The sequence below is a fragment of the Leptonychotes weddellii genome, chromosome 5 (genome assembly GCF_054177405.1).
Source record: "Leptonychotes weddellii isolate Sample4059 chromosome 5, ASM5417740v2, whole genome shotgun sequence".
Lineage (NCBI taxonomy): Eukaryota > Metazoa > Chordata > Mammalia > Carnivora > Phocidae > Leptonychotes > Leptonychotes weddellii.
Window position 1 is genome coordinate 20,582,436 of NC_138373.1, and position 19,493 is coordinate 20,601,928.

Genomic DNA, 19,493 nt, shown 5'->3' on the forward strand with positions numbered 1-19,493 from the left:
TGTGATTGAGTTCTAGTTTCAAAGCATTGTGGTCTGAAAATAGGCAGGGAATGATCCCAATCTTTTGGTACTGGTTGAGACCTGATTTATGACCTAGGATGTGATCGATTCTGGAGAATGTTCCATGGGCACTAGAGAATAAGCTCATTATCTCTTGCAGACAGATTTTATTTTATTTTTTTTTAAAGATTTTATTTTTAGGGGGAGGCAAAATGGCAGAAGTGTAGGGGACCTCATTTCATCTGGTCCCTTGAATTGAGCAGCATAACTACTAAACAATTCTGAACACCCATGAATCCAGCCTGAGATGTAAGAAAATATATCTGTAACTCTACAAGTAGAAAAGTGACTGCTTTTGCAATGTAGGAGGTGCAGATACATGAATCTGAGGGGAGATATTGGAAGATAAACGGAGGGGAGAAGGAGCCTCTGTAAGCTGGCTACCAGAAAGTGATACAGCCCCAGAAGGCAAAACTGGAACCCTTAGAAATCTGCTCCAGTGAGAGACATCCCTGCCTGAAAGGGGCTCAGGAGATGAAAACGGCAGAATTCTAGGTGGGTCCGTGTGGTCTCAGGATTCCAGGAGTCACAGAACTAACGGGGGAGCCTGAGCTGATAGAGTACCCAAGCAGTGGAGTGGGGAAACTGATTATGGTCAGTGAGCCAAGGAGGGGACTCTCAGCTTGAGTCACCATAAATCATGAGCCAGGCGATTGGGTGACCGCTCTCCGCCTGAGCACCGTGAAAAGGACTGGTATGCGCAGACCTTCTGCCATCCCCCGGGAGGGGCAAACAGTTACACTCACAACTGGGCAACAGCTCTCAGGGCGGTGGCCCTGTAAAGGACAGTAGGGCGACACTCAGCCATTCCCTGGGAGTGGTGAAGCAGGTATGTGCAGGAGCCCACAACCGCTCTCAGCCCCAGGGCACACAAAGGGCAGCAACATGGGTCCCTCGGACTCCCCCCCAGGAGGACTGCTGTGGACATGCACTGCAGGAGTCTGTGGAGTTCGGCACACACAAAAGTGAAGACTATTTGTCCCAGAGGGTTTACTGAAGAGTGGGGACCATGATCTTTCAGCTCTGGGGCTGGAGATTGGGGCATGGCCATTTTTATTCTGATCCTCTAAAGAGGCACAGAAAGCTTTCATGGAACAAAAGCCACACAGAGGATCAGCTTACACTGAGCCCAGGCCCCTGGCAAGGGGTGGTGCAACTCCGCCCAGGCAAAGACCCCTGAGAAGGAGAACAGCAAGCCCCTCCCCAAGAAGATGAGCTGGAAGAACAGGTGCACAACTAGTTTATGGATCCCACAAGACTGTAAAACTCCAGCGCTAGGGGAAAAAATATATAGAACTCGAGGTTTTTTTCTCATGACTCATTTATCTTTCAGTCTAAAATTTTCCATTTTTTTTTCTTTTTTCCCATTTCAACTAGTTTCTTATTTTATCAACTCTTTGTTTTTAAGTCGCTTTTCAACTTTCATTTTTTACATCTACATTTTATAGATTATGCTTCATTTTTGGCCCTTTTCTACTCTATTCAATTTTATTTTTGTATATATATAAGTTTTGCTTTCTTTGCAATTTTGGGATTTAGTGTCTTCTAACACACAGACCAAAATTCACTCAGGAACAAGTGGATCACCCTGCTTTGTCCACCCTATGAGATTATATTCTCTTTCCTCCCTCCCTTTTTTCTCTTTTTTGTTTTGTTTTGTTTGCTTTTCTGTTTTGGTTTCTGACCACTTCGGATTTGTCTAGTGTGTATTTTGCTTTGGTCGTGGTTGATATTTTTGATTCTGCTCATTTGCTAACCCATTGTTCTCCGGGCAAAATGACTAGAAGGAGGAATTTACAACAAAAGAAAGAACCAGAGGTAATGTTCTCTGCTACAGATCTAATTGATATGGATATAAGTAAAATGTCAGAGATGGAATTCAGGATAACAATTATGAAGTTAATAGCTGGGCTTGAAAAAAAGCATAAAAGACAGTAGAGAATCTCTTAGTGCAGAAATGAGATCTAATCAGGCCAAACTTAAAAATGCTATAACTGAGATGCAGTCTAAATTGGATGCTCCAACAGCTAGGGTGAATGAGGCAGAGGAGAGAGTAAGTGATCTAGAAGACAGACTGATCGAAAGGAAGGAAGTTGGGGGAAGGAGAGAAAAACAACTAATAGCCCATGAACAAAGGCTTTGAGAAATTAATGAAATGTATCAATGTCAGAATTATTGGGGTGCCTGAGGGGGGAGAGAGAAAGAGAGGGGACCAAAAGGTATATTTGAGCAAATCATAGCTGAGAACTTCCCTAATCTGGGGAAGGAAACAGGCATTCATAACCAAGAAGTAGAGAGGACCCCTCCCCAAATCAATAAAAATAGATCAACACCCTGACATATAATAGTAAAGCTTGCAAATTTTAAAGGAAAAGAGAGAATCCTGAGAGCAGCTCAAGACACGAGTCTCCTTACCTACAGAGGAAGGAACATCATACTAACATCAGACCTATCCACAGAAACCTGGCAGGCCAGAAAGGGCTGGCATGATATATATTCAAGGTATTAAAAGAGAAGAAAATGCAGCCAAGAATACTTTATCCAGCAAGGCTGTCATTCAGAATGGAAGAAGAGATAAAGAGCTTCCAAGATAGACAGAAACTGAAAGAATATGTGACCACCAAGCCAGCCCTGCAAGAAATATTAAGGGGGATCCTGTAAGTGAAGAGAGAGCCCAAGAGTAACATAGACCAGAAAGAAACAGAGACAATCTACAGAAACAAGGACTTTACAGGCAATACAATGGCACTAAATTCATATCTTTCAATAGTTACTCTGAATGTGAATGGACTAAATGCTCCAATCAAAAGACTCATGGTATCAGATTGGATAAAAAAGCAAGACCCATCAATATACTCTCTGCAAGAGACTTATTTTAGACCTAAAGACAACTCCAGACTGAAACTGAGGGGGTGGAGAACAATGTACCACACTAATGGACCTCAAAAGAAAGCTGGGGTAGCAATCCTCATATCAGACAAATTAGATTTTAAACCAAAGACTGTAATAAGAGATGAAGAGGGACAATATGTCACACTTAAAGGGTCTATCAACAAGAAGACCTAACAATTGTAAATATTTTTGCTCCCAACATGGGAGCAGCCAATTATATAAACCACTTAATAACCAAAGTAAAGAAACACATTGATAATAATACATTAATAATAGGGGACTTCAACACCCCACTCACAGCAATGGACAGATCATCTAAGCAGAAGATCAACAAGCAAACAAGGACTTTGAATGACACTCTGGACCAGATGGACTTCACAGATATATATAGAACATTCCATCTTAAAAAATCAGAATACTCATTCTTTTCATGTGCACATGGAACTTTCTCCAGAATACATCACATACTGGGTCACGAATCAGTTTTTTTTTTAAAGATTTTATTTTATTTAATTGACACAGAGAGAGACACACAACGAGAGAAGGAATACAAGCAGGAGGAGTGGGAGAGGGAGAAGCAGGCTTCCCGCTGAGCAGGGAGGCCAGATGCGGGGCTTGATGCCAGGACCCTGGGATCCTGACCTGAGCCGAAGGCAGACGCTTAATGACTGAACCACCCAGGTGCCCCTACAAATCGGGTTTTAACTGATACCAAAAGAATGGGATTATTACCTGAATATTTTCAGACCACAATGCTTTGAAACTGGAACTCAATCACAAGAGGAAATTTGGAAAGAACTCAAATACATGGAGGCTAAAGAGCATCCTACTAAAGAATGAATGGGTCAACCCAGAAATTAAAGAAGAATTTAAAAAATTCATGGAAACTAATGAGAATGAAAACACATCTGTTCAAAACCCTTTGGATACAGCAAAGGCAGTCCTAAGAGGGAAGTACATTGCAATACAAGCCCCTCAAAAATTAGAAAAATCCCAAATACACAAGCTAACCTTACACCTAAGGGAGCTGGAGAAAGAACAACAAATAAGACCTAAACCAAGCAGGAGAAGAAATAAAGATTGGAGCAGAAATCAATGAACTAGAAACCAGAAGAACAGAACAGATAAATGAAACTAGAAGCTGGTCCTTTGAAAGAATTAATAAGATTGATAAACCTCTAGCCAAATTTATCCAAAAGAAAAGAGAAAGGGCTCAAATTAATAAAATCATGAATGAAAGGGGAGAGATCATGACTAACACCAAGGAAATGCAGACAATTTTAATTACATATTATGAGCAAGTTATGCCAACAAATTAGGCAATCTGGAAGAAATGGATGCATTTCTGGAAACTTATAAACTACCAAAACTGAAACAGGAAGAAATAGAAAATCGGAACAGACCAATAACCAGCAAGGAAATTGAATCAGTAATCAAAAACCTCCCCAAAAACAAGAGTCCAGGGCCAGATTGCTTTCCAGGGGATTTCTACCAAACATTTGAAGAAGAAATAATACCTATTCTACTGAAGCTATTTCAAAAAATAGAAATGGAAGGAAAACTTCCAAACTCTTTCTATGAGGCCAGCATTATCTTGATCTCAAAACCAGACAAAGACCCCATCAAAAAAGGAGAACTGCAGGGGCGCCTGGGTGGCTCAGTCAGTCAAGCATCTGCCTTTGGCTCAGGCCATGATCCCAGGGTCCTGGAATCAAGCCCTGCATCAGGCTCCCTGCTCAGCAGGGGGCTTGCTTCTCCCTCTCCCTCTGCCTGCCTGTCTGCCTGCTTGTGATCTCTCTGTCAAATAAATAAATAAATAAATAATCTTAAAAAAAAAAAAAGAACTACAGACTTATATCCCTGATGAACATGGATGCCAAAATTCGCACCAAGATACTAGACAATAGAATCCAATGCTACATTAAAAGGATTATTTTTAAAAGATAGTTAAAAAATAATAAAAGGATTATTCACCATGACCAAGTGGCATTTATTCCTGGGATGCAAGTGTGGTTCAACATTCGCAAATCAATGAACCTGATAGATCACATTAATAAAAGAAAAGACAAGAACCATATGATCCTTTCAACAGATGCAGAAAAAGCATTTGACAAAATACAGCACCCTTTCTTGATTAAAACTCTTCAGAGTGTAGGGATAGAGGGAACATTCCTCAATATCATAAAAACCATCTATGAAAAGCCCACAGTGAATATCATTCTCACTGGGGAAAAACTGAGAGCTTTTCCCTTAAGGTCAGGAACATGATAGGGATGCCCACTCTTACCACTGCTGTTCAACATAATACCAGAAGTCCTAGCATCAGTAATCAGACAACAAAAAGAAAGAAAAGGCATTCAAATTGGTAAAGAAGAAGGCAAACTCTCACTCTTTGCAGAAGACATGATACTCCATGTGGAAAACCCAAAAGGCTCCACCCCCAAATTACTAGAACTCATATAGCAATTCAGCAAGGTGGCAGGATACAAAATCACAGAAATCAGTTGGTTTTCTATACACTAACAATGTGACTGTAGAAAGGGAAATGAAGGAATCAATTCCATTTACAATAGCATCAAAATCCATAAGATACCTAGGAATAAATCTAATCAAAGAGGTAAAGGATCTATATTCTAGAAACTACAGAACCCTTACAAAAGAAATGGAGGAAGACACAAGGAGATGGAATATTAGAGATGGAAAAACATTCCATGCTCATGGATTGGAAGAATAAACATTGTAAAAATGTCTATGCTGCCCAGAGCAATCTACACTTTCAATGCCATCCTTATCAAAATACCATTGGCATTTTTCACAGAGCTGGAACAAACAATCCTAAAATTTGTAGGGAAACAGAAAAGATGCCAAATAGTCAGGGGAATGTTGAAAAAGACAAACAAAGCTGGGGGCATTATGGGGCACCTGGGTGGCTCAGTGGTTAAGTATCTGCCTTCGGCTCAGGTAATGATCCCAGGGTCCTGGGATCAAGTACTGCATCAGGCTCCCTGCTCAGTGGGAAGCCTGCTTCTCCCTCTCCCCCTCCCCCTGCTTGTGTTCCCTCTCTTGCTGTCTCTCTCTCTGTCAAATAAATAAATAAAATCTTAAAAAAATAAACCAACAAAAAAAAACAAAGCTGGGGCCATCACAATGCCTGATTTCATGCTATATTACAAAGTTGTGATCACCAAGACAGCATGGTATTGACACAAAAACAGACATACAGACCAATGGAACAGAATAGAGAGCCAAGATATGGTCAACTCAATGGTCAACTAATCTTCGACAAATCAGAAAGAAATATCCAATGGAAAAAAGACCATCTCTTCAATAAATGGTGCTGGGAAAATTGGACAGCAACATACAGAAGAATGAAACTGGACCATTCTCTTACACCATATACAAAGATAAATTCAAAATGGATGAAAGACCTCAATGTGAGACAGGAATCCATCAAAATCCTAGAGGAGAACATAGGCAGTAACCTCTTTGACATTGGCCACAACAACTTCTTTCAAGACACGTCTCCAAAGGCAAGGGAAACAAAGCAAAAATGAACTATATGGACTTCATCAAGATAAAAAGCTTCTGCACAAAAAAGGAAACAGTCAACAAAGCTAAAAGGCAACCTATGGAATGGGAGAAGATATTTGCAAATGACATAACAGATAAAGGGCTGGTATCCAAGACCTACAAAGACCTTCTCAAACTCAACACCCAAAAAACCAATAATCCAGTCAAAAAATGGGCAGAAGACATGAACAGACACTTCTCGAAAGAAGACATACAAATGGCTAACAGACACATGAAAAAATGCTCCACATCACTAGTCATCAGGCAAATACAAATCAAAACCACAACGAGATACCACATTTCACCAGTTAGAATGGCTAAAATTAATAACAGAACAACAAATATTGGTGAGGATGTGGAGAAAGGGGAATGCTCTTACACTGTTGGTGGGAATGCAAGCTGGTACAGCCACTCTGGAAAACAATATGGAGGTTCCTTAAGAAGTTAAAAATAGAGCTACCCTATGACCCAGCAATTGTATTCCTGGGTATTTACCCCAAAGATACAGATGAAGTGAAAAGAAGGGGCACATGCACCCCAATGTTCATAGCAGCAATGTCCACAATAGCCAAACTGTGGAAGGAGTCAAGATGTCCTTCAAGAGATGAATGGATAAAGAAGATGTGGCTTATATATACAATGGAATATTACTCAGCCATCAGAGAGGATGAATACCTAACATTTACTTTGACATGGATGGAACTGGAGGGTGTTATGCTAAGTGAAAGAAGTCAGTCAGAGAACGACAATTATATGGTTTCACTCATCTGTGGAATATAAGAAATAGGGCAGAGGATCATAGGAGAAGGGAGGGAAAAGTGAATGGGAAGAAATCAGAGAGGGAGACAAACCATGAGAGGCTCTCAACTCTGGGCAACAAACTGCGGGTTTGTGGAAGGGGAGGTGGATGGGGGGATGGGGTTATTTGGGTGATGGGTATTAGGAGAGCAAAAGATGTGATGAGCATGGGTGTTATACATACTACATCTGAAACTAATGATGTACTATTTTTTGGCTAATTGAATTTAAATTAAAAAAAATTTAAAAAGTAAAAAAAATTATTTTAATTTTATTATTTGAGGGGGAGAGAGAGAGAGAGAGAGCACGCGAGTGTGAACACGAGCTGGGGGAGGGACAGAGGGACAAGCAGATTCTAGGCTGAGTTGGGAGCCTGACGCAGGGCTTAATCCCAGGACTCTGGGATCATGACCTGAACCGAAGGCATATGCTTAACCAACTCAGCCACCCAGACACCCTGACAAATTTTATTTTACTCCAAGAAGTAAATCAACAGGTCCATGAAAGCACACTCGAAGAGAAGAGTCTTCTTAATTAGATACTGGAATTCAGAAAACCCATAGTATCTGGGTTTTAGATAAAGCAAAATCAGTACCTCTTGTGCTCCAGGTGGTAGGAAATACTGATTCTTCTGAATTAAGATACTACACTATGGCCAGACAATAAAGTCTCAGAAATGAATATAATGATGAAGATTAACATTATTACTCCACTCTTACCTTCTGTTAGGAAAATCTGAGGATTTATAGTTTGGCGGTCTATAGGGAAGAGGATTCACTGAGGGAGAAGGGATGGACAACCTGCTATGAGAAATGACCTTCAGTTCCACCTGGTGTCAGGGAAAATAAGTAAATGTTGTGCAAGAGTCCAAAGGTTTAAGTTACTAGTAGAGGAAAAAATTAGAAAAGAAATACATGCAAGACAGAATAGGTAACAGGTCGATTAATAGGGCAGACCACTGGAAGAACCTATAGGTAGAATAAAAGTGATTGACAATAGTATCATTATTTCAGAGAATGAGATGAATGTGTAACTCCTACTTGAGTTTTAGCCTACTATTCAGGGGCTCAAGCCTTCCCTACGTGGCATAATACTACTCTTTGGAGAGGTGTGCAAAAGAATAAAAAAGCTATTTCTGGTTCACACACTAAATTTCATTTTGTGGAAGGCCAAGGCATAAAGGTAGGGAATGAGTCTGGAAGCCTCTTTTGGTGGGGTTCTGCCACTTAAGGCAGAGTTGACTAGATGAATACAGTTCAAAATTCATGTTTATAAGAAATGAAAAATGGAATGTTCTAAAAACAAACAAATTCTATTTATGTTAATCACCAGCAGAGTCTGCCTTTCTTTAAATTTCATAATCAGAGAAGGAAGATAGGGAAAACCTACTCCTGGAATCCTGCTGAAACCAGGCCCGAAAGGAATAAACTGGTTTAATGATGACTACATTTGTTGCATATTTTATTATTTTCTTCTGAAGAAAATTCTCCTTAGGAGGTTCAAGATTATGTGCTTCATTAAATTAAGGAAGAGTCATACCAGAAGACCCTTCCACTCTCCAGTCTCCCCACCTTGCTCCAAAGTGCTAAAGATGGTAAAAACTGAAGAACCATGTCTCAAGGTGGAGGTGGGGGGGATCTGCATACTCATAATCTCTTACTCTTCTAACTCTCTTTCATGAGGCTAGAGTGATACTGAGTCCAGATCCTTTAAAGGACTTAAATTCTCTCTTTTTCTTTCTTCCTTTCTCTTCTCTATTTCCTCCCACCCTTCTCTCATTCAAACTCTATCTCTCATATACCCACTTGATAAATATTTGATTTCCAAAAAGCACAGTAAAGTAAGTGCTTAGCAATTAATATTTTTATCCTCAAGCTCTTTCATCCTCATTTATTTAATGTATTTCCTTGAGAAAGGGAAAATTGTGTGAAGTCCTTACCATAGTGTTGTCTTATGACGTAAATGCTGATACTGAAAATAGTTGAAAAGTAGTTAAAGAGGGTGAGCTTGATGTAGGCAGCAGTAATACTAGAAAACAGGAAGCTTCCAAGATACATGAGAGGTACAGCAGACCAACCATACAGCATAAAGATCATCATTGTGTCCAGAAAGTTGTAATCTGCAACAAATGCATCCAATCTGCAGTATTGGAACACTCCCTGAGACACAGAGTGCAGAGGTAAGTGCAAGGTGAAGGACACTGTGCAATAAGAAGTCAAGCCAGAATACTTAGAAAACAGCAAGCCCTGCCTTCATTAGAAGATAGAACTATTCATTACTTCAATCACTTTACCCATTAAAAAAAGAAAAGCCTTAGCTTATGAGCCTAAACTACTTCTTCCCCAGTACCTCTTGTACAGAAAGAAATTTTACCTGTTTTTTTAAAGCATTATTTATTTGAGAGAGAGAGAGAGTGCACACACAAGTGGGGGTGGGGGTGTGGAGGGGCAGTGGGAGAGGGAGAAGCAGGCTCCCCGCTGAGCAGGGAGCCCGATGTGGGGCTCCATCCCAGGACCTGGGATCATGACCTGAGCTGAAGGCAGATGCTTAACTGACTGAGCTACCCAGGCGCCCCAGAACTTTACCTCTTTTATCCATGTGCTCACCCCTTGAAACTATATAGCTTTACCTCTCCCTCACCCTCAAATATGCATCTAAAACAAAAGAAGTTGCAAAGTTCACCAATGAGCAAAATCATTACATTAAAAGATGTTATACCATCCTTGCTTGCTCTTTATCGCACATCCTTAGTATCTAGAGTTGGGTGTCCAAGTAAAAACTAGTTCTGTTTTGCAGACCCAGCCAACTTGGATTTGGGGTATGAAAGTGGTGGAATGGGAGTGGGGTTTGTGTGTGCTGGTGGTGAATAGTAACAGGAAATCTGACTTAAGACATAATTCTAAACTGTGTGCTTCTGTCCAATTTTACCAGAGGGCTCAGCATTGGGAATTAGTGAGCAGTGGCTTATCTATATGAGTAGTGAGGGACAAGTGACAAATGATAGCCCTTATTTCTTTAGTTTTTGGGACAAGGCATAATGCTGAGCAATTACATGGGAAGACAATTAAAAAGAGACTTTTCAAAGAAATATGTTTTCTCCAATTGAAAAAATATGAGGAAGAACATTTCCATAATGAGGTTTCCACAATATATTCTCTGGCATAATAAGCCAAAGTAATTTCAAATTTCTTTACGAGTTTTATTTTAGGATACAAATTACTGAATAGGAATTTCCTGTGGTTGACATAGAACAATAAGCCTTCATGCACCATCAGTAACACTCACCAGTAGTAAGCAGCAGAGAATGGAGAAGTAGATGAGATCCCACAGAAAAGCAGAGAGCCAGTAAGTAAGTACAGAGACCCCACTCACAAACTGGATGTGCTTTGCCCTAGTGGTTCTCTCAGTCACTGTCTGAAGGCAAAAGCTACCGACCACAACAGCCATGCCAAAAGCCAAACTTATTACTATTTGTAATCCATTTGTAGGCCTACAGAGGATGAAATAAATGATGAAAGAAATTATGAAATATAAGTAGAAAATGATGATTTAATAGCTATTTTTAAATGCATATGGCCAGATAGCAAGGGATATATTTAGGATCAATTCCAGTAAAATGGAAAATCATACATACATTACGTTATGATCATAAAGAGGGAGAGGTTGAGGCTTGTTGGAGACTTTGATGGAAGCATTGGGGCCAGAAAGTGACATAAAAAGAACGTTGTCTAACACTGCCAGTGATGTTGCCGCTGAATGGTATGCCTCATTATTGAACAAAACAGTAAATACTGTTTTGTTATTCTCAACCTCAATGGAAAGTGCAGTAATGGAGAAGTCACGAAACTCTTTGTTTTCCATTATATGTTTTGTTACCTTACCTAGGATAAAGAAAGAAATTGATCAGTGAGTCAACATGTAATAAATCACCTACTACTTAAGTTGGAGAGGAAAGAAAAATACTTTTCCTTTTGTCTCTTCCCTTTCCAGCTTCCCACAATGGCTATTTCATATCTTTGTTTCTCCTCAAGAATTCCACTCCATCACTAATCCCTACAATAATCTCACCACATAGTCTTTAACTTTGAAAAAACAATAAATTATTAAGAATGCCTTGCTCTATTCTTGTCTAAAACAAACATGGCTTATTCTTTTCTCAAAGTTATTTTGGTTATTCCAGGTCATTTGCATTTTAAAATTGGCTTGCCATTTCTGCAAAAAGTCTTCTGGTATTTTGATAAGAATTGCATTGACTCTATAGGATCACTTTGGAGAGAACTGCTATCCTAACAATATTCAGTCTTATTATTATTATTTTTTAAGATTTTATTTATTTATTTGAAAATAAATATTATTTGAAAGAGAGAGAGAAAGAGAGAATGAGGGGGGGGAGGGGCAGAGGGAGAAGGAGGAGCCTGCAGGGAGAAGCAGGCTCCCTGCTGAACAGGGAGCCCGACAAGGGGCCCAATCCCAGAACCCCGGGATCATGACCTGAGCCAAAGGCAGATGCTTAACCAACGGAGCCACCCAGGAACTCCCAGTCTTATTCTTTTTGATGCTATTATGATTTGTGGTAATTTGTGTTTTCCCCCATAGGATTGTGTCCATTTCACCTAAGTTGGATTTAAAAAATTCCAGTTGGAAAAGTTCTGCCTTTTTATTTGAGTGTTTACTCCATTTACATTTAATGTAATTACTGATATGCTAAGATTTATATCTGCCATTTTGCTATTTATTGTTTTTGCACTTTATTTATTTTTATTTTTATTTTTATTATGTGTAATTAGCCAATATATTGCTATTTATCTTCTATGTCTTATCTCCTTTTTGTTCCTATTTTCCTACTACTGCAATTTTATGTTAAACACATTTTGTACTGTACCAGTTAAGTTCCTTTGTTGTTTTACTGTGTTTTTTTTTTTTTAAAGATTCCATTTATTTATTCATGAGAGACAGAGAGAGAGAGGCAGAGGGAGAAGCAGGCTCCCAAGGAGCAGAGAGCCCGATGCGGGACTCGATCCCAGGACCCTGGGATCATGACCTGAGCCGAAGGCAGACGCTTAACCATCTGAGCCACCCAGGCGCCAGTTTTACTGTTTTTTTTTTAAAGTTTATTTTCTCAGTGGTTGTCTTTTAAATAAGTTAGAAAAAAGTAGTTAATATATATGTCTATACTTTCATATTTATCTATGTAATTATCTTTGCCAGTGCTCTTATTTCTTTGTATGGGTTGAAGTTACTGTCTAGTGTTGTTTTATTTCAGTCTTAAGAAATCCCTTTAGTATTTCTTAGAGGGAGGGTCTAGTGGTGATGAATTCTCTTGGTCTTTGTTTATCTGGGAATGTCCATATTTCTTCATTTTGAGGGAGAAATGTGCTGGATATAATATTCTTGGCTGACAATTCTTTCTTTCAGCACTTTTTTGTCATCCCACTGTCTTCTGGCCTTCTGGCCATCCCACTGATTTCTGACAAAATGTCAGCTGTTAATATTATTGATAATCCCCTAATAAATCATCTCTCTTCTGCTTTTAAGATTTTCTCTTTCTTTGATTTTCACTACTTTGATTATAATGTGTCTAAGTGTAGATATCTTTGAGTTAATCATACTTAGAACTTATTGAGCTTCTTGTATGTAAAGATTAATGTTTTTTCTCAAATTTGAGAAGTTTTCAGCCATTTTTTCGTTAAATTATTATTATTACTTTTTGCCCCTTTAGCATTCTCCTCACCTTCTGGTACTCCCATTATGTATATATTGGCATGCTTGCTATTGCTCCATATTTATCAGAAGCTCCCCTCCCCCACTTTTTTCTTCTTTCTGTTCCACAGAAAGATAATCTTTACTGACCTTTACTGACCTACCTTCAATATAGCTGATTCATTTTTCTCACAATTCAAGTCTGTTGTTGAAAGCCTGCTTTCCTCCCCACTCCCCTGCTTGTGTTTAACTTTTAATTTCAGTCATGCTTTTCTTTTTGTTTTTCTAATTGTTTTTCTTTTTAAGACTTTTTATTTTTAACTCCAGTTAGTTAGCATACAGTGTAATATTAGTTTCAAATGTACAAATAGTAATTCAACACTTCCATACCCCACCCAGTGCTCCTCATGTTAAGTGCATTCCTTAATCACCATCACCTATTTAACCTATCCCCCATACCCCATCCCTCTTGGGTGAACCATCGATTTGTTCTCTGTAATTAAGAGTCTGTTTCTTGATTTCTCTTATTTTTTTCCCTTTGCTTGTTTGTTTTGTTTCTTAAATTCCACATATGAGTGAAATCATATGGTATTTGTCTTTTATTTCTTTTCATTGTCTAACTGCTGAGGCTAGGACTTCTAGTACTATGTTGCATAAAAGTGGTGAGAGTGGACATCTTTCTTCCTGATCTTAGGAGAAAAGCTCTCAGTTTTGCCTCACTGAGCATGATGTTAGCTGTGCATTTTTCATATATGGCCTTTATTATGTTGAGGTAATTTCCCTCTAAACTTATTTTCTTGAGGTTTTTATCATGAATGGATGCTGTACTTTGTCAAATGCTTTTCCTGCATGTATTGAAATGATCATATGGTTCTTATCTTTTCTCCTATTGATGTGATGTATCACATTAATTGATTTGTGAATATTAAACAACCCTTGCAACCCAGGAACAGATCCCACTTTATTGTGGTGAATGTTTTTTGTTTTGTTTTGTTTTTTACTGTACTGTTGGATTCAGTTTGCTAGTACTTTGTTGAGGATTTTTGCATCTGTGTTAATCAGCGATGTTGGCCTGTACTCTTTTTTAGTGGTGCCTTTAGTGGTTTTGGTATCAGGGTAATGCTGGAGTCATATAACGAACTGGAAGTTTTCCTTCTTTTTCTACTTATTAACTCTTTGTGTGTATGTGTGTGTGTATGTGTGTGAATTGCTGTGGGACTTTTAGGGGGAGAGATAAAAGTACTTAGTAAGGTGTGCCAAACAATTGGGCCAAACATCCCTCCTTCCCAAACATGTTTGCTGTCCAAAAATTAAAATAATGACCTATGGAGAGAAGAGTTGAGATAGTGATTGAACATTATAGGGAGGAAACACAGAACATGTGTCAGTGAATAGACTAAGCCTGCACTGAGAGGGCCTCGAAAACAGTGGTTGCACAAAGAATGTGAGCACACATCTCTGAATTGTCCATGGATGAATGTATATACATATATACATTTAAATTGTTTCTCTTTTTCATCTTCTCTCCTTTTTTCCTCCATTCTGCTCACCATAGTCCCAGTTCCTCTTTCCATAGGAGGGGAAAGAAAGGGGAGCTAAACAAACCATCACCAAATTGTAACCAGACTCACATTTATCAGGTTTTCAATTTTCTGAGCTAATAAAGGATCCTTTTAAGTGTTCACTGAGTGCCTAGGAGAATTCTGCATTTGTTTTAAGATGTACCATATGACTGGGTTATTCATTACACTTCAGGTCAACTATGTTCTTTCACTTCACAGCCTCAAGACTGTCATGTCAATTAAATCAGATCATCATATGGCATTGATAACCACCTGCTACTTTAACAGATCTGGAGCCTTCTGTTAGACATCGTTGGTTTTTGTGTTATGCCTCATGAAAACTTTTAGGTCAGTTGCTTTCAAAGTATACTCCTTGGTGAGGTTTGTTCTAGCTGGATATATTTCTCCTAGACCTTGAACTCCCAGCTGTACACTTTCTATGTGGTTGTTGTAGAGTTTGAATTTGGCATTCTGTGGATGCCAACTGGTTACTTTTGTAATAAGCCTTGCATGGTTTGGACATAGTTCCTTTTCTGAAAACATTCATTGTCTTTGTTCTTCTTTTCCAAAAGGAGGTGATAGGCCAACTGATTTGCTCCTTGCAGAGTTTATCTGACTCTTGACAATTCTTGGGTACATTTGGGGTTTAGTGATTTAGGTGACCAGAAATCTTTTAATTTTCTATGTTTAGCAAGCTTAATGAGTAGTATTTTGCCAACAATCCAGGTATCCAGTGACAGCTGTCAATTGTTGACTAGATTTGAGAAGTTTACACCTGAAGATTTCTCGCACTGAACAGATGATTGCCTCATAAGTTCAAGGTCATACAAGGCTTATTTGATTTTTTAAAGTTTTATTTAAGTTGCAGTTAATTAACATACAGTGTAATACTAGTTTTAGGTGTATAATTTAGTGATTCAACTCTTGATACAATAGTTGGTGCTCATTACAACAAGAGCACTCAATTTCCATCACCTATTTAGACCATACCCCTACCCACATCCCCTCTGATAACCACCAGTTTGTTTTCTATAGTTAAGAGTCTGTTTCTTAGAGAAAGTCAGTTATCATATGGTTTCACTTATTTGTGGAACATAAGAAGTAGCATGGAGGACATTAGGAGAAGGAAGGGAAAAATGAAGGGGGGGAAATCTGAGGGGGAGATGAACGATGAGAGGCTATGGATTCTGAGAAACAAACTGAGGGTTTTAGAGTGGAGGGGGGTGGGGGGATGGGTTAGCCTGGTGATGGGTATTAAGGAGGGCATGTACTGCATGGAGCACTGGGTGTTATATGAAAACAATGAATTGTGGATCACTACATCAAAAACTAATGATGTATTGTATGGTGACTAACATAACATAATAATAATAATAAAAAAAGAGTCTGCTTCTTGAGAGCCCAGATGTCCATCGACAGATGAATGGATAAAGAAGATGTGGAATATTACTTAGCCATCAAAAGAATGAAATCTTGCCATTTACAACAAAGTGGATGGAACTAGAGGGTATTATGCTAAATGAAATAAGTCAGTCAGAGAAAGACAAATACCATATGATTGCACTCATATGTGGAACTTAAGAAACAAAACGGATGAACACAGGGTAAGGGAAGGAAAAATAAGACAAAAACAGAGAGTGAGACAAACCATAGGAGATTCTTAACTATAGGAAACAAACTGAGGGTTGCTGGAGGGGAGGAGGGTAGAGGTATAGGGTAACTGGGTGATGGGCATTAAGGAGGGCACTTGATGGAATGAGCACTGGGTATTATATGCAACTGATGAATCACTAAATTCTATCTCTGAAACTAATAGTATAATATATGTTAATTAAATTGAATTTTTAAAAAAGAGTCCGTTTCTTGGTTTGTCTCTCTTTTTTTCCCTAAGCTCATTCATTTTCTTAAATTCCATATATGAGTGAAATCACATGGTATTTGTCTTTCTCTGAATTATTTCACTTAGCATTATACACTAGCTTCATCCATGTTGTTGCAAATGTCAAGATTTCATTATTTTTTATTCCACTCTTTTCTCAAGTCCAGTGAGTATCTTTATGATCATTGCTTTAAATTCTCTATGAGGCATGATACTTATATCTGTTTTGCTTATATCTCTGGCTGTGGCCTTGTCCTGTTCTTTCATTTGGGATACATTTCTCTATCTCTTCATTTTGTCTGCCTCTGTCTCTTTCTTTGTGTTAAGAAAGTCAGCTGTGTCTTCTGCTCTTGAAAATAGTCACTTTATGAAGAAGAGGTCCTGGAGTGCCTTGCAGTGCAGTATCCTCTGTTCGCCAGAAACTAGCACTTTAAAAGAGTATCTATGTATGTTGCTTACACTCTATTGTTGTGTTTGAGTCACTTTTCCTTTCAGTGTAGTCATCTGCACTGACTCTGCTATGGGCTGTGCTTATTCTCTGTGGTGTTAGTGGGATCAAAGGAGGCCAGCTCTGAGGGGGTGTGCCAGCTGGGGAACTGGGAGCAAAGTGACAGTATTTGGAAAATTTGTGCTGGGCCACTAGTCCTACGCTGGATCTCCTGAAGCACTGTGGCAGCTGGGGACTGCATACCAGGGCTGCTGGGGCTGAGGTTGGGCAAGACTGGGCCTGGCACATGCTGGCAGCTGTGAGTATGTGACATGTGTCTGTGGCTGGAGGCACATGGCTGGGCACTGTTACACATGTGTGTGGCATGCTGCAACAGCAGTGTACCCAGCAGCTGGTTGGAGCGCACACATGGTTTTAATAAAATTTACCTTGAGCCCAGGGCCTAGGTTAGGAAGCTTGGAGTGGGCTAGTCTTCAGAGGAACTCAGGGTGTGGTGCACTGCTAGTTGGTAAGGTAGCAAGTGTCTGTGCAGCCCCCTGACTCTCTCAGGTGGCTCTTTGTTCATGCTGGGGGGCAAGGGAGAAAACAACGCTTCTCAGTTCCCTCAAATTTTTTTTTTTTAAGATTTTATTTATTTGCGAGAGAGAGAATGAGAGACAGAGAGCATGAGAGGGAGGAGGGTCAGAGGGAGAAGCATGTCGGAGCCCGATGTGGGACTTGATCCCAGGACTCCAGGACCATGACCCGAGCCGAAGGCAGTCGCTCAACCAACTGAGCCACCCAGGCGCCCATCAGTTCCCTCATTTTTGAAGTTCTCCAACACACTCCAAAATCAGTATGAACAGGTCTGTCTCCCGTTTGTCCCCAGTTCTGTGTAAACTGACATTTTTATGTTGCCCCTCTGTGTAGGTTGCTGTCTCTTTAAGGGTGACAACCAAGGTATGACTCATCCTTCTAGCTCATCCAGTGTTTAGTCAACAGACTTTTAAAGTACCACTCCAAGTACCACTGTTTTCATAAACTCATGGAATTCAGCCCCTCTGGTTTTTAAAGCCAAATGTTATGGGAGTAGTCTTCCCCATGCGAATACCCCAGTGTGAGGGTTCTGTGCCCTCTCTGCCCTTACAGCTCCCTCCCTGTTGCAGGCAGCCTTCCTCTGCCTTTCTGATCTTTCTAACCCTTCAGTTGTAGCTTCTCTATATTTAGTTGTGCAGTTTGTTCTGCCAGTCTTTGGATCACTCTCTGGTTTGTTGACTTGGATGTGGACAATATCTAGCTGAAAATGTGGGATGGCATCCTCCTACTCCACCATCTTTCTTCCACTTTTTTTTTCCTCTCAATCATGCTTTTCAACTACAAAATCTGTTTATTTTTTTAAAAAATTATTTGTTTATTAATATTCTCTTTGTGGAGACATAGTTACTATACTTTCCTTTATTCTTTAAACATATTTCCTTTGGTATTTTGAAAATATTTGTAGTAGCTGATTTAAAGTTTTTGTCTAGGAGGGAGGAAAGATGGCAGAGGAGTAGGGGACCCTATTTCAACTGGTCCCAAGAATTGAGCTGGATATCTACCAGACCACTCTGTGCACCCATGAAACCAGCCTGAGATGTAAGAAGATCTGGATCTCTACAAGGAGAATATCGCAGGTGGTTGGTTTTGAGGTACGAAGCGTGAGCCCTGATTCTGCGGGCAGATATTGGAGGATAAACGGCAGTGGGAGGGAGCCTGGCTGTGGGGATCCTACACCGCCGATGAGCAACAGCCTCACCTGCTGGGGACAGGGCACAGACTCGCAGACCGGTAGCGGTGGGGAAAGGACTTTAGGGCAACCCCCAGGGTGGAAACCCAGAGAGGCAGGGTCGCGTGGGCGAACTGGGAGCAGCTGGTGATTTTAGAAGCACAGAGGGCAGAGATATACCCTGACCTGGAGGCAGGACTGGGGGCGCTGTGGAGGGGCGCACAACCCAGGCTGCTGCAGTTTATAGCAGCATGGTCAGAAATGGAGATAGTGTGGCCTGGAGAGCTCACTGCCAAGACTGCGGTCTCTCTGCTCTGAGGCAGAGTGTTGGAAATGGTCTCTTCTGCTCTGACTTGAGGAAGAGACGTGGAAAGCCGCCAGGGAAAACCACCAGAGAACAAAAGCCCCCAAAACTGATTCCTGCTGAGCCCATCCCTACCACAGGGGGGCAGGGCAACTCCGCCCAAACAGGGTTGCCTGAGTAACAGCGCAGCCTGGAATTCAGGCTAACATTTGTGAAGACAATGGCTAGAATGGAGAAATCAATTAATGGCAACATAGAGTCTCTAAGGGCAGAAATGAAAGGTGAATTGGCAGAACCTAAAAATGCTATCAATGAGATCCAATCCAATCTAGATAATCTAACAGCTAGGGTAACTGAGGCAGAAGAGTGAATAAGCGACCTGGAAGACAATATAATAGATAAAAAGGGAAAAGAGGAGGCCAGGGGAAAAAAACTCAGAATCCATGAAAATAGAATCAGAGAAATAAGTGACACCATGAAGCGTTCCAATGTCAAAATAATGGAAATCCCAGAGGGACTGGAGAGAGAGAGAGGAC

At 40.1% G+C, this 19,493-nt stretch overlaps 1 protein-coding gene across 1 annotated transcript in view; it reads right to left on the minus strand.

The window, feature by feature from the left end:
• Window positions 1-19,493, minus strand: part of LOC102748372 (phospholipid-transporting ATPase ABCA3-like) — a gene marked incomplete at its 5' end in the record, with an annotated part of 211,336 nt that overhangs the window by 39,498 nt on the left and 152,345 nt on the right. Inside the window, 3 exons of the mRNA XM_081818872.1 lie at window positions 9,245-9,479; window positions 10,606-10,810; window positions 10,955-11,201. Coding sequence (XP_081674998.1) covers window positions 9,245-9,479; window positions 10,606-10,810; window positions 10,955-11,201 — 687 coding nt within the window. The remainder of the gene's footprint in view (window positions 1-9,244; window positions 9,480-10,605; window positions 10,811-10,954; window positions 11,202-19,493) is intronic.